The sequence below is a fragment of the Rhinichthys klamathensis genome, unplaced genomic scaffold (genome assembly GCF_029890125.1).
Source record: "Rhinichthys klamathensis goyatoka isolate OS25496 unplaced genomic scaffold, OSU_Roscu_1.1 h1tg000102l_1, whole genome shotgun sequence".
Lineage (NCBI taxonomy): Eukaryota > Metazoa > Chordata > Actinopteri > Cypriniformes > Leuciscidae > Rhinichthys > Rhinichthys klamathensis.
The window spans coordinates 1,327,816-1,343,910 of record NW_026606641.1 but is presented as its reverse complement, the minus strand read 5'-3'; the positions used below and the strand labels follow the sequence as shown (position 1 = coordinate 1,343,910).

The window sequence follows — 16,095 nt, the reverse complement described above, 5'->3', positions numbered from 1 at the left end:
GACACACTTGTCGATGGTTTCAGCACAAAATACCAACATGCCTTATCACTTGGAGTCAATCCAGGTGAAACATTTGACCAAATTATGCAATGGGCTGGCCGCTTAGAGATGGCTATGAGATCAAATAAAGAAGAAGGAAACAAGCCATATCGAAGAGGAGTGGCAACAGCTCAATACAACAAGGACACAAAGAATAGGGTGATTTTCTGCAGCAACTGTGGAAAGCGTGGACACTCCAAAATAGATTGTTGGGCTAAAGGAGGTGGAGCAGAAGGTCAAGGTCCATCATTTAGACAGGTCAGTGCGAAAAACCATGAAGAAACCACTCAAGGGAAGACATGGACTGAAGCACAAGTCCGTCAGCTCATTGAGGGAATTATGCGTCCGCAATAGGAATCAGCGGCCCCCTGTATTAGTAAGAAAAGAGACAATCGCCTTTTCGTCAATGCATTAATAGGGGGCCACCCATGTGACATCCTTGTTGACACGGGAGCAGCCATTTCAATAACAGATCTGAACCTACCTACAACAGATGAAACTATGAAAGTTGAAGGAGTTGGAGGAGGTATCACAAAATTTCGCAAAAGTATTCAAGTTCCACTGCAAATACATGAAGATGAAGTCTTATGGACATCTTTCTGGGTTGGGCCGAATTCACAAGGAAGCCTTATTGGCATGGACATTCTTCCATTGTTGAACATGATCATATTCACTGACAGTCGTCAAATCGCTACAACAGCTGGGATAATACCACACGAAGATCGCACATGTAATTTAAGTTCTGTTGGTACAGCAAAACCAATCATCAGAAATTGGGGAAAAGATGGTGTGTGGGGTCTTCTGTGCAGTTTATATTCAGATGTTTGGGCTAAACACAAATTGGATTGTGGCAAAGCCAACATTGACCCCGTTGTTATTGAGGGACCGATACATGCCCCTCATAAACAATACCCTATCCGACCTGAAGCAAGACAAGCCGTGGAAGAGATAGTGGCAGACTTGGAAGCTGAAGGAATCATCAGACAAACTTCATCTACCACTAATAGTCCTGTCTGGCCTGTCAGGAAATCGGATAACTCATGGAGATTAACCATTGATTACACAAGACTTAACAGTGTAACACCAAAACCGCATCCTATTGTGGCCAATCCTGCCACCATTCTGAATGATATTCCAGGAAATGCAAGAATTTTCACGGTACTAGATGTACTGTCAGCTTTCTGGTCTATACCTATTGATGAAAAATCTCAAGAGAAATTAGCCTTCACAGTAGGCGCAAAACAGTATGTTTGGAACAGACTCCCACAAGGTCTTAATCTTTCCCCTGTTGTATTTCATAGAACTTTGGATCAGTTCTTAATGGAGCAAAAAGCTGAGATTGAGAGTTCAGGAAGTGTTTGCCTCCAATATGTTGATGACTTGTTGATTGCAAGCCCAGATGAAAACAGCCATATATTTGCTCTGAATGTTGTCCTACAAGCCCTTAAGAAAGGAGGATTCAAAGTCAACCCTGACAAAGCACAGCTGGCCAAAACCAAGGTTATCTACTTGGGCCAAGAAATATCTGTCGAGGGAAGGAGAATGACAACAGAGCGTGTAGAGGCATTACGGCAACTCCCAAAACCTCTAACAGTTACAGGAATGCGGAAGGTGATGGGACTTTTCAACTATTGTCGTCAGTATATTCCTGATTTTGCCAGCATCACTAGCCCCCTCATCGACTTGTACAAGGGAGGAAAGCCTGGAGTGGAACAGATAAACTGGACACCGGAAGCTGAGGAAGCGTTTACTTCTATGAAAGAGAAACTGACTTCAGCTCCAGCCTTGGGACTTCCTGATGGACGATTGCCATTTCATTTGTGGACCAGGGTGGGAGACGAGTCCTACTCAGCAGTACTGTGTCAAAAACCAGGTGATCGATACAGGCCAGTTGGATACTTTTCCACAAAGATTCCTGTTACAATGATTGGTCAACCACGATGTATACAAGCCCTCGATGGTGCCACATGGGCAGTGGATGCTGTTGAAAATCTGATAGGAGCACAGACTATCATACTGCACACTCCACACAGCATAGTGACGTTGTTGAACAATACAAACATCAAGACCATAACTGACGCGAGGAGAGCAAAATGGGAAGCAACTTTGTTAAACAAGGATTTGAGAGTGGAAATCATCAGAGACATTTCTCTTAACCCTGCAACAATGATGCTGGAACCACATGAGGGAACACCACACGAGTGTGAAAAACAAGTTGAAGAGGAAAGTCTTGGTCCTGTTAATCCAATCGCTCTTGAAAATCCAGATAAAGAGTTATGGGTCGATGGATCCAGTTATTATGTTGATGGAAAACGACATACTGGGTGGGCTGTAGTGGAAGCTGATGGAACTGTTGTGAAGAAAGGAGCTCTTTCTGGGCAATTTTCAGCACAAGTAGCTGAGCTCATAGCACTTACGGAAGCTTTTGAACTATCGGAAGGAGATCGAGTTAACATCTATACAGATAGTCGTTATGCTTTTGGGGTGGTCCATGACTACCTAGCTCTGTGGAAAAGACGTGGACTTATCACCAGCAGTGGGAGCGAAATACAACATGCTTCCATAATTCGCCGTTTGATTACACCATGTCACTTACCCAGAGAAGCAGCCGTGATCAAAGTAAAATCACATCAATCTGACAAGTCCAAAGAAAGTCAAGGAAACACGGCAGCAGATGCAGCGGCTAGAGAAGCAGCTCTACTTCCTCTTACTCCTGTTACCTTGGTAAAGGAAAACAGCAAAGATAATCCTGAGCTCCATCTTCTGTCATATCAAATGGAGACAGATGAAGAGAAAGAGCAATGGATAAAAGCAGGAGCGAAAGAAGATGATCAAGGTATCTGGAGAATTCCAACAGGACAAGTGGTGATGCCTATCGGAACAAGAAGAGAACTGATGCAGCTGTATCATGGAAAAGTGCATGCTGGAGCAAAAGCAATGAAAGCTCAAATCAGCGAGACTTGGTGGTGGCCACGAATGATGAGAGACATTGATGATTACTGTAGGAGATGCTTGATCTGCATGAAAGCAAATGTGGGAAAATCTGTAAAGGTGCGAATGTCACATGCACCCAGACCAACAGGTCCATGGACACATCTCCAAATCGATTTCACAGGACCTTTATCACCCAGTGGAGGGTATCAATACATACTTGTAATCATGGACAGATTTACTAGATGGGTGGAAGCATTCCCTACAAAAACTTGCACTGCTGAAGCGGCAGCACGAGTAATGGTGGAAGAAGTTTTTCCTCGCTGGGGTCTTCCATATGAACTTGATTCTGACAATGGAACTCATTTCACTGGAAAATTGATGAAGGAAGCAATGAAATTGATGGGAATTAAACAGAAATTCCACATTCCCTATAGGCCAGAAAGCTCGGGCATGGTAGAGAGAATGAATCGATCATTGAAAACCGCACTTACCAAAGCCATTCTGCAAACTGGTCAAGGTTGGCATAAGTTATTACCTGCTATTCTGTGGAACTTGAGAGCAACTCCAAACCGAGTTACAGGACTAACCCCTTTTGAACTAATGACTGGAAGAGCAATGGTTCTACCTCCTGATGCTCCGCCACCTGCGGGAACAGGAGGAGACTCTACTTTGTTCCAAGAAAAGTTACGACGCTATCTCGCAATGCTGGACAAAGCTACTAAAGACAATAACAAGAAAGTGCGAGAAGCTCAACAGCAATGGGATGAAAAACACACCACTACTGACATTCCACACATTCCCGAGTTAGGCAGTTTTGTTATGATCAAACGAATTGCTAGGAAAGGTTTAGAGCCTAGATGGGAAGGACCATACGAGATACTCCTAACTACTGACACAAGTGTTTGTCTTAAAGGGAAGGGTGTAGGAACAGACAGATGGTATCATTGGTCACAAGTTAAACCTTGCTTAGTGAATGAACAAAATGATAATGACGGCTTATGGCCTGATATTGAGCACTGTTCATCCATTAGCTTTAAAGATTGGGAACAAAGAAGTGATGTTTAATTATTTCTCTGCTTCCATTTCAGGAATCAATTCCATTGACATTGATTAGAGATGGTTGCAAGTTATTCTCGATACCCAACGACAATGGTATGCTTATTTTTAATTTTACTTGGCATTTACCAAGGAAGCCAAGCTTTATGGACTCCTCGAGTTCAAGAAATCAATCGGAATGCTACTCTGAAATCTGGCCAACATTTTAATCTACCCTTTATTTCCAAATGGGGATTATGGGATTGGGTGCCACGTAATGATAAAGATTTTGCTAAATATCGTGAGGACATCTTTGGAGGATGTAACTTTTATCATCAATGTTACAAAAGCAGAGTAATTTGGCCTGTGAAAGACGGGGGGTATTCTGGTAGTGCTCAAAGACGAGAAATTTGTTCAAAAGGACAATGTGAAGTTGTGGGGTTAGACCTCATAACGTCTACTAATGTGGAAATTAATTTCATTCTGAATCGTACTCACATGCTTACAATATGGGATTCGTTGGCCCAAGGGTGTATTTATCCCATAGTGTTGCCATGTGAAGGGTTTCTAAGGGATACTTCCTCGGGGACAACAAGATTCAAGGGAAATTATGTACGAGTATGGCATTCAGAAGATGAGAATGAATATTGTGAGACTGAACTAGAAACTGGGGAAATTGGAAGGTGTTTTTATCTTTCTGCGGAAAAGACAAACAAAGCTAAAACATGCCCAAATACAACTATTGCACCAGCTCATGGTATTTTGTTAGCAAAAAAAACCAAAACCTTGATAAATGAAGCCCACATGGTGCGGCAACGCATAAATTATAACTTGAAATCCCTTCTTACTGTTTTTGATCAGTCTTATTGTGGAAATTTCACACAAATAAGGGGTTGGTTGGAAAAAGAAGTTAAATATTATACCTCTGGAGATCCTCTGAGTAGTAAAAATCGTAAACCTCGAAGTATATGGGGAGACATAGCGGGGGTGTTTGGTTCTGTTAATTCAATTAGCAATACCGCTCAAATTAATCAACTAAGTGAGTACACTCAGTGGGTGGGAACAATGAGTGGGAAAGGACTCACTAAGGCCCTTCAAGGTACTCTACATATTATAGCAGCGGGTCAGCATCTTAATAATGCTGCAAAGGAATTGGCAGATGCATTAACAAAATCGTCTGATTTTGAGACACATCGTGCGGCGTGTTTATTTTTAGCCCAGAATTTAAAGGATCAAATGGTAGAGGATATTCAGGTTATTCGAATGGGTCAAGTTCCTGAACGGATAGCGGAATCTTTGTTAATGGTTTTCGGTAATCAACTTAATTTGACTTCTGCTAAACATGTCCCGTTAGTTAAAATTGGCATTAATGAGAATTCGTTGTCAGGTTCTGGAACATTACCTTTGACTATGATATGGCCTCAATATGGGAAGCGCAATATTATGACAGTTAGGCGATTCCAATCAATGGGTGTTAGACAAGGAAATTCAGTAATTAGATTAGGAAGGAATGGATATTGGGCTGAAGGTGAAATGCCGATGATTTCAACCACAGACTGTTGTGTTGAGGAACATGAGTGGGTAATTTGCTCATGCTCTACAATGTTTAGTCTATCTCTTAATGGTTCTGCAGTTTGGGAAGTAGTTCCTTTAGATCAAGCCACAGGTGCATGGCAGGTGTCAGAAGCACAGTGGTGCATATTACATGATGGGAAAAGTGAAAATATGATATACGGAGGGAAGTTGTGTCCAATTCCTCCTGATCCATTTTGTCTTGAGATTCTCTATCCTCTTCACTTGGGTGGAATTCATGTTCCACATGTGCAATTGTTGCAGTTAGAGCCACAATGGTGGAATAATGATTTAGTAGAAGAAAGGAATTATGAACTCTTTGAAATGGTTAGAAGAGTTAAAAAGAGTGTTAAAGCAGCTCAAGAGGAGGGAATTCAAGCAATGGGTCATGTTATCGTAGCAAACGGAATAGCTAAATTGATGTCTGAGAAAAAATTAACACAAATTCCGGGAAATCTATCATGGTCGGAATGGATAGTTTTGACTATGGTAGGTGTTTTGCTGTTTCTGTTAACAATACAACTCATCATATGTGTTACTAGAAGGAAGAGTACCAAACCTGTTAAGTTGAATATTATTAACCAAAAGGATAGAACCGAGAATGGGATGTACGGAGTGAAATAGGAGATTTTACACATTCTACACTACGAAACACAACCTCACAAACAATGAACACCCGCTTACTGATTTACAACCCTAAGGGATAGGATCCTTTAACATCAACATTTATTTTTGTTTATTATTTTAGCACGGAACTGAAGGAGTTAATTACTTAACGAGTTCAGGCACGGGCAGAAGATTTATTACTTTTTCTTTTCTTAGATGATTGGGGTTCATTTTAAATGCTTACACATAGACGTTAAATTACACATAGTATGCGGGGACATAACATGGGTTGGGTTTTTCGTTTTCCTTTCTGTTTCTATTCTTCTATCCTTTGTCTATTTCTTGGTCTGCTATTTCTTCTCCTCACTATCACTTCAATAGGTTGGCCACCTGGGGATGATGGTGTGGAACTGACGGCCGTAGTTCCAGTGGAGGGAGATGAAGACTAAAATTTCATCTTTGAATATAATTTCATTAATTAATATTATGTATCTGTATTATTATTCTTTATTTAGTATTCATAATAAGTTGTATTATCTTATGAAGTTTAAAATGCATGAGTAGACTATAGATTGCATGGACACATGTGTTTAAGGAACATATTTTAGACACAAGGAGGGTAGCTGGGAGGATTATGTATTCTGCTTAGAGGTATGTAATGTTCACTTAGCAGAGAGTTCCAATGATGAATATACTTCAAATGTGTACAGTTGGTATGCTCTTTGCAAGAAAATGAATGTTTCAACTGATGCAAATGTACCATTTGTATACCACTAATGTATACACTGAGAAATAGTTTCTTAATGTGGAAAGTGGATTGTACCATGTGCATATACATTTCATTTTAAGCATAAGCAATATGTTTTGTTACCTTACAAGGAAGCTGTAAGACTCTCTGTGATGTATAAAAACTCAATCTTACTGTACTACAGCAGAGAAACATGGAGGCATGACTGGGTGAGAGGAAGGAGAAACACGAAACGCATAGACCTGGCATGAATATAACATCTTCTCAGAGTTTCTCTCCTGACATATAAGAATAAAAATCTTTCTTGGCAAGATAACTGGTGTCTGGTCCCGTGAATTAAATAATAACGGGGAAAAGGCTTAATTCCAAGTCTACAGAAGTAATTTGTTGATGAATAACAAATATTCTTAGTTAAATACATACTGCCTGTATAACACAGTATAATGTGTCATAAAATAAAATGGAATGGAATGTAAAGAGTTTTAGAGGCAGTGAAGGCTTGCTTTAATGATTTAACATGAGAGTGAAAATATTGTCACAGAAATTGGATCCAAATATGAGAAAAGGATGCAGAAGCTGCGTCAGGAGGAAGAACTAAGACGCAAGACGGAGATTCATGAGAACGAGGAGCAAAAGAACAGCCACATCAACATGCTTATGAAGAATCATGAGAAAGCTTTCAGAGACATCAGAAACTACTTCAATGACATAGTCTACAAAAATCTGGACTTTATCACTTCACTCAAGGTGAAAACGCACACGTGAACACATACATACATTTGTTTTCTCCGTATTAATTATAAATCAAATAACAGTGTCTCTCATAGATCTGTTTTTAGTAACTTTATTCATAGTCATCATTGTATCTTCACAATTATTAAATCTATATTTATGCATGTGGCAATCAAACTATAAAAAAAGTATAATACTACAGTGTATGTATGTAAGTATGTTTGTTCCTTGGTCTCATGCTACCAGCTGAGGTACAGTAAGTGATTATTTGTCAGTTCTTATTTATTTTCTCTTCTGGTGGAATGTGTGCAGGAAGAGTTAAAGGACATGAAAAGGAAGGAGGAGAAAAGAAATAAAGAGATGGCGGAAGTGCTTGAGCAGAATAAGGAGCTTAGAGAGTCTCCACAAAAGGCCAAAGAGGAAGTCGCAGAGCTTCAGAAACAGCTTGCCAACTATGAGAAGGACAAGAGTGCTCTAACTGTATGTTCAGGGTCTTAGTAGATTTAGTAATTCTAGTGGATTGTACTGACACTGAACTGTGGCATAATGTTAAATGTTAATTATAACAAAAGTTTTAATTAATTTTAGTAATGTATATAAATCTTGTTCTTTGTGTTCTGCTGTCAGAGAACGAGAGCTCGTCTCAAAATATTTGACAGAGAATTGAAGGAGCTTAAGTGGGAGCATGTTGGAGCAGAGATTTACTAAGGTGATTGGAGGAACAGCATCAGACCTTTAAAGGGATACTCCACTTTTTTTGGAAATAGGCTCATTTTACAACTCCCCCAGAGTTAAACTGTTGAGTTTTACCGTTTTTGAATCCATTCAGCCGATCTCCGGTTCTGACGGTACCACTTTTAGCATAGCTTAGCATACATCATTGAAGTGGACAAGACCATTAGCAGTTCTCAAACAAAAATCACCAAAGAGTTTCGACATTTTTCCTATTTAAAACTTGACTCTTCTGTAGTTACATCGTGCACTAACACCGACGGAAAATGTAAAGTTGCGATTTTTTAGGCTGATATGGCTAGGAACTATACTCTCATTCCTGCGTAGTAATCAAGAAACTTCACTGCCGTACCATGAGAGCAGCAGGCGTAATGATATGACGCAGCGCCTGAAAATAGGCCACCTTCCGTCAACACAACGGAACTATTTTCAGGCGCTGCGTCATATCATTACGCCTGCTGCACTCATGGTACGGCAGTAAAGTTTCTTGATTACTACGCAGGAATGAGAGTAAAGTTCCTAGCCATATCAGCCTAGAAAATAGCAACTTTACATTTTCCGTCGGTCTTAGTGCACGATGTAACTACAGAAGAGTCAAGTTTTAAATAGGAAAAATATCGAAACTCTTTGGTGATTTTTGTTTGAGAACTGCTAATGGTCTTGTCCACTTCAATGATGTATGCTAAGCTATGCTAAAAGTGGTACCGTCAGAACCGGAGATCGGCTGAATGGATTCAAAAACGGTAAAACTCAACAGTTTAACTCTGAGGGAGTTGTTGTTGAGAATTTATTTGTTAGAAGACTATTTAAAAGAATAGTTACGAAAGTTAAGATTACTAAGTTAAAATTAATAAGTTAACATTTAATACACAACACTAAGATTAACAGTTCATGTTTCAGATACATATGTGGTCAAAAACATTCATGTGTAATTATTATTTGTGAATTGACTTCATTTCCCAAGATGCATTGAGCAATGGTGAAAGGCACGTGATTCACGTGAAGTTTGTTTATGTTTGGTGATTTTGGCAACGGCCATTTTTTGTGAACGATTTGCTGAACAAGCACGCTGTATTTATCTTTGTTTCTTTTTCATTAAACGTCTAAACGAAGCAGCGTCTCTCATCGTCATTCCTAGTCTATAAGACGATAAATGTACAACATTTTTGGTGCCGGAAACCCGGGAAACAGAAGATTATGAGTGACGAAGACCACGGAGAGCGACCGGTCGGTATGGAACAACTTGAAAGGTCCAAAAGAAAGCGTCGGACGATACGGAGTTCTACAACGAGACTGCTAAACCAGATCGACGTCGAATTATTAAAGGGAGACAAGGATATCGACCGTGTGCGGGACATGTTAGCCGTGTTGTCAGCAAAGGAGGACAGTTTGCTGGACAGCATAGTGGAGGAACACACTACGCTGGAGGACGTGGATGCGGAGATTGAACTCGCAGAGGAATACAGAGACCGCGTCATCGAGATGAAAGCGCGAGCTCACCGAGTGATCCGAGAACATGAGACTGTGAGTAACCCACGGCCTGCTCAGTCAAGCGATGGTAGTGCAAACAAACCAACAGTGAGACTGCCTAAGCTACAAATTGATAAGTTTAGCGGAGATGTTAGTGTATGGCAGGAATTTTGGAGCCAGTATGAGACTGCTATTCATAGCAACAATGCACTTTGCAAAAAAGAAAAGTTTACCTACCTGAAAACTTATCTTTCTGGAACGGCTGCAAAGGCAGTAGCAGGGCTTACACTGACAGACAGTAACTATGATGCTGCAATTGATATTCTCCAAAGCAGATTTGGAAGGAAAGATCTCATTGTAAATGCTCACATGTCAAAGCTTCTGAATCTCACTCCTGTAAAGAAATCATCCGATGTCAGTGCATTAAGGCAGTTATATGATGACTGTGAAATTCAAATCAGAAGCCTAGAGTCATTGGGAGTGGTATCAGACACCTATGGCGATATGTTGTGCCCAATTTTACTCCAGATGATGCCAGACGACATGGCTCTTGAATACAGCCGTCACAGAGGAGATGACGATGAGTGGAATGTGCCTAATGTGTTGAAGTTCCTGCAGAAAGAGGTTCAGAGCCGAGAGAGAACTTTACAAATGATGAAATCATACAACCAGAGAGAAACCCAGTCTCCTAACAAAACATGCGGGAAATCATATTCATCCAGTGATGTGAAATTAAAGAAACCAAGCATGACATCTGCAGCTGCACTACACATTGCTGACCAGAAAATGCGAAACTGCCTGTTCTGTGATAGCACTGAACACAAATCTGAAAAATGTCCAGACCACACGGTGTCAGCACGCAAGGAAAAACTGAAGAAGCTTGGCAGGTGCTTTGTGTGTCTGGGGACCAAACACATAGCCAGGTTTTGCAGGTCAAAGGGCATGTCATGTGCCACATGTGGAGGCAGGCATCATGCAGCCATTTGTGAGAAAAATGAGACATCTCCACCTGCTGCGGTTGCTAACATTGACAACATTGTTATTTCCTCAGTAATTCCCCAAGCGGAGAAAGACAAACCTGACATTGAGAACACTGTGCTGCTACAAACTGCCAAGGCATGGGTTGTAGGACCCACAAGCAGGAAGATGGTCCGCTGCTTGCTAGATGGAGGTAGTCAGGGGAGTTTTGTGCATGAGAATGTGGTGAAGGCGCTGCAGCTACCTGTTACGAGGAAAGGGACACTCACGCTTCACACATTTGGCTCCTCTGCTCCAACAACGGTGAGTCGCAATATAGTGAAGCTCAGCTTGGAGAATGTATGGGATAATCAGCAGGGAATCGAAATCGAGGCAGTTGTCACCCCCAAAGTGTGCACAGCGCTGATGAAAGTGCCTGGTGAACACATACAAAGAGAAATGAAAAGCAGAGGTCTTCAACTAGCAGACTGTGCTGGAGATGATAAACCTGAACTTTCTGTGCTAATTGGCTCTGATTATTACTGGCAGATAGTATCAGGCAGAGTAGAGAGACTGACAAAGAGCCTAGTGGCACTGGAGAGCACTTTCGGATGGGCAGTGCAAGGCCCAGTAGCAGTGTCCAGCATGACAGAGACGACCTGCATGCATATTCAGCTCAGCGAGGATGCACAGATTGATAAACAGCTGCATGCATTCTGGGAGCTTGAGTCCCTGGGCATCACAAGTGAGAAGTCTGAGAGCCCAGAGGATGTAGAAGCGTTGCGGCGGTTCGAGGAAACCTCCATCTTCAAGGATGGGCGTTACCAAGTGGAGTTGCCATGGCGACAACATCATCCTCCACTTCAAGACAATTACCGCATCGCAAAAAAGAGACTTGAGAGTTTGAAAAGGAAACTTAGCAAGGATGTCACACTCTACAGCAGATACAATGAAGTTGTGGAGGACTACTTAAAACAAGGAATGGCAGAGGACGTGCCAAGGGAGCATGCATCGTCCCAAGGCAGTCAGACATATTACTTACCTCATCACGCGGTATTGAGAGAGGATAAGGCGACAACAAAACTGCGGGTTGTGTTTGATGCGTCCTCCCACGAAAATAAAAGTCCCTCACTAAATGACTGTCTCTTAACAGGTCCCAATCTGAATCCAGATCTGATGAGTATTTTGATCAAATTTAGACTGCATGAAATCGCATATATGGCAGATATCAAAAAAGCATTTCTGCAGATTTCACTCTCAGAAAGAGATCGGGACGCTGTAAGATTTCTGTGGTTCATGGGACCGCCAACAGAGGAGAAGGACCTGACGCTGCGCATGCTCAGAATGACAAGAGTGGTGTTCGGAGCTTCATCAAGCCCATTCTTACTCGCAGCCACCATTAGGAAGCATTTAAGACAGTATGAGCTAGAACACCCACATGTGGTAGAAGTCCTTAGCTCCTCACTCTACGTCGATGATTTTATTTCAAGTGCAAGTGAGGTGACCAAGGCACATACAGTGACAACGACAGCCAGGAACATTATGTCTGCTGCAGGCATGGAGCTATGTAAATGGATGACAAACTCTCCTGAGCTCAAAGAAAAATGGCAGAAAAGCTTGATGGATTGTGCTGTGCAACCAGAATCACACGGGTCTGCGCTGAAGGTGCTGGGTATGGTGTGGAGACCGGCCACTGATGATTTTGTGTTCGACCTCAGGGGGCTGCTTGATATTCTGAAAGAAAGAGAAAACACAAAACGAAGTGTTCTGCAGTCTTCTGCTCGCATTTTTGACCCTCTAGGATTCCTGACCCCTTACACTATCAGGATTAAGTGTTTGTTCCAAGAGATGTGGGAGAGAGGGCTCAAGTGGGACGAGGAACTGCCACCTGATCTGACAAAGAAATGGCAACAGTGGTGCTCAGAGCTCCCTCAACTGCATCAGGTCTCAATTCCACGATGGTATCAAACACACATACCACAGCAGGACGGTCAAGAGTTAAAGCTACATGTGTTCTGTGACTCGAGTGAAAGGGCGTATAGTGCAGTTGCTTATCTTCAAGGAGAAACAAAGGAGGGAGAAGTGACTATAAGCCTGGTTGCATCCAAGTCCAGAGTGGCTCCACTCAAAAGGATGACACTGCCACGCCTGGAGCTAATGGGTGCTGTAATAGCAGCCAGGCTGGGGAACACCCTCATGAAAGCACTGCAGCTAGACAAGACACAACTCAGACTATGGACAGACTCAATGATAGTGCTGCATTGGATTTGTGGTTCTGCTCATAAGTGGAAGCAGTTTGTAGCAAATAGAGTCACAGAAATCCAGTCTCTGACTGACCCACAGTCATGGTCTCACTGCAAAGGGAAATTGAATCCAGCTGACCTCCCCACCAGAGGCCTAACTGTGCAGGACCTGAAGCAGAGCACATTGTGGTGGAATGGTCCTTGTGTTCTGATGTCACCTGATCAGTTAGAGAGCACTCAGGAAGATGTTCAGGAAGATGAGGTAAGGTCTGAACTCAGATCCAAATACCAGATTGCTGTACAGTTTGTTAAGCAAGACCAAGACTTCTTAAGCCCTCTTTTATGTCTGGAGAGGTACAGCAAACTAAAAACAGTGCTCCGGGTGACAGCCTGGATAAAGAGGTTTATCTACAACACCCGCTCAAGCACAAAAATCAGTGGTGAACTGACGGCAGAAGAGCTGAATGAAGCAGGGAAAAACTGGATAAAGGTGATTCAGAACCAGAGTTTCAGCTCTGAAATTGATTTGCTGAAAGCAGGGAAATGTCCCCACACTGACTCCAGAATCCGAGAGCTAAAACCATTTCTGGATGAAGAGGAGCTGCTCAGTGTGGGAGGAAGGCTCCAGCATTCTGATCTCTCTTACAGAGAAAAGCACCCATGGATTTTGCCCAACAACCACCGATACACAGAAATGTTGGTGCAGTATGAACATGAAAAGATAATGCATGCGGGTGTACGAGACACTTTAGTGCAGATAAGAGAGAAATACTGGGTTTTGAGGGCACGACAGGTAGTGAAGAAGGTTGTGTCCAGATGTGTGCACTCTGCAAGAAATTCAAGGCAAAGGCTGGGCAGCAGACTACCGCGCCACTGCCAAGAGACAGAATAACAGAGTCACCGCCATTTGAGATCACTGGTGTGGACTTCGCAGGGCCACTCTATGTGAAGACACAGAACGTCATGACAAAAGCGTATATAGCACTGTTCACTTGCGCTGTAACCAGAGCGGTGCACTTAGAGCTGGTCTCGGATATGTCTACAGAGAACTTCTTGCTAGCGTTGAAAAGATTCATCTCGAGAAGAGGATTATGTAAGGTGATTTATTCAGATAACGCCAAGACGTTCAAGAGAGCGGATCAAGATTTGAAGGAGCTCTGGAAAGGCATTAAAGATCCACAGCTACGGGAGTTCTTCTCTGAGAAGGGCATCACCTGGCGGTTCATCGCGGAAAGAGCAGCCTGGTGGGGCGGATTCTGGGAGCGGCTGGTAAGGTCAGTCAAAATTATTCTCAGAAAAGTGCTAGGCAGAGCTAAACTCAACTTTGAAGAAATGTGCACCATTCTGACTGAAGCTGAAGCCATAATAAACTCGAGGCCGCTCACTTATGTGCACAATGATGTGGACGAGCCAGAGCCACTAACACCTGCTCATTTCTTGGTGGGCCAGAGACTGAGCTGCTTGCCTTCTAAGCCATGTCCAGCTGAGACTAACCATCCAACAGCGAACAAGGAGGAGATGAACAGGAGGTGGCGCTACCGACAAAGACTTATGACCAACATCTGGAACCGATGGCGGAGAGAATATTTGCTGGATTTGAAGTCGGCTCATCGCTGCGACACCCCACGGTCTTCTCTGCTGAAGGTCGGAGATGTTGCACTCATCGGAGAAGATAACACCCCAAGACAAAGCTGGAAGCTAGGAAGAATTGAGGAATTGTTTCCAGGTCGTGATGGACTTGTGAGGTCATGTGCAGTTCGCACGAGTTCAGGGACTGTTCTGCGAAGACCCATCCAGCTTTTGTATCCTTTGGAAATTATATAAACTGTAGTTTATGGGGGGGAGGATGTTGAGAATTTATTTGTTAGAAGACTATTTAAAAGAATAGTTACGAAAGTTAAGATTACTAAGTTAAAATTAATAAGTTAACATTTAATACACAACACTAAGATTAACAGTTCATGTTTCAGATACATATGTGGTCAAAAACATTCATGTGTAATTATTATTTGTGAATTGACTTCATTTCCCAAGATGCATTGAGCAATGGTGAAAGGCACGTGATTCACGTGAAGTTTGTTTATGTTTGGTGATTTTGGCAACGGCCATTTTTTGTGAACGATTTGCTGAACAAGCACGCTGTATTTATCTTTGTTTCTTTTTCATTAAACGTCTAAACGAAGCAGCGTCTCTCATCGTCATTCCTAGTCTATAAGACGATAAATGTACAACAGTTGTAAAATGAGCCTATTTCCAAAAAAAGTGGAGTATCCCTTTTAAACACACTGAACTATCAGCCTTAATGGTGTTATGACAACTTACAAGGGGGGAAAAACAGGTTTCCTCTTCATCTTGATAACAGTCTGCCATGGCATAACAAGAATCTCTGTTTGGTGTACACACTGTAATACATATCAGCCAAGTAATTATTAATTGTATTTTTTGTTTTTATTGTATTTTTCTACAACATTACTATACTGGATAACAGTTGTCTCTTAAAGTTTTTATCTGTTCATAGTGATTCATTAGGACTGCTGCATGTGTAAGAGCTAAAGATTGTTTGATTGTTGTGCAGGTTCAGTTGGAGCGATATGAATTGTACATGAAGTTCACTAAAGCCATCCTGGAAGTTCAGCAGAAAAGTGGCTTCAAAAACCTGCTGCTGGAGTGCAAACTGAGTGCACTCAATGACACGCTGGAAAAGAAGGAAGCCCAGCTCAGTGAAGTGCTGTCTGTTTCCAACCTGGACCCTACTACCCTCAGTGTGGTCACCCATAAACTGGAGGTACATTTATGAGCGTATAGGGCTGTCCCCTAATAGCTGATTAAACGGTTAAAACGGTTAAAACGATTAAAAGTCGACAAGAAGAGGCTTAGCCGACCAAATTTTAATTAGTCGGTTAGTTCCAGAAAAAAAAAACTCCACAGGAAGTGAGTGGTGAAGTCACAGTAGCTGGTCCATGTTGTAATTACAGTATGCCAGGCAGGAAATCCAAATTTTCGCCTATTATTCTCTGGCCTCAAATA

At 42.1% G+C, this 16,095-nt stretch overlaps 1 protein-coding gene across 1 annotated transcript; it reads left to right on the top strand.

Annotated features, from left to right (window-relative positions):
- Positions 1–7,413: 7,413 nt before the first annotated feature.
- On the top strand, positions 7,414–15,865 carry gas8 (growth arrest-specific 8). Its single transcript, XM_056253104.1, is given in 5 exon segments — positions 7,414–7,681; positions 7,979–8,146; positions 8,294–8,352; positions 8,354–8,375; positions 15,644–15,865. Coding segments are annotated over 5 exon segments (651 nt in total). The 5' UTR covers positions 7,414–7,501.
- The last annotated feature ends 230 nt before the right edge of the window (positions 15,866–16,095 follow it).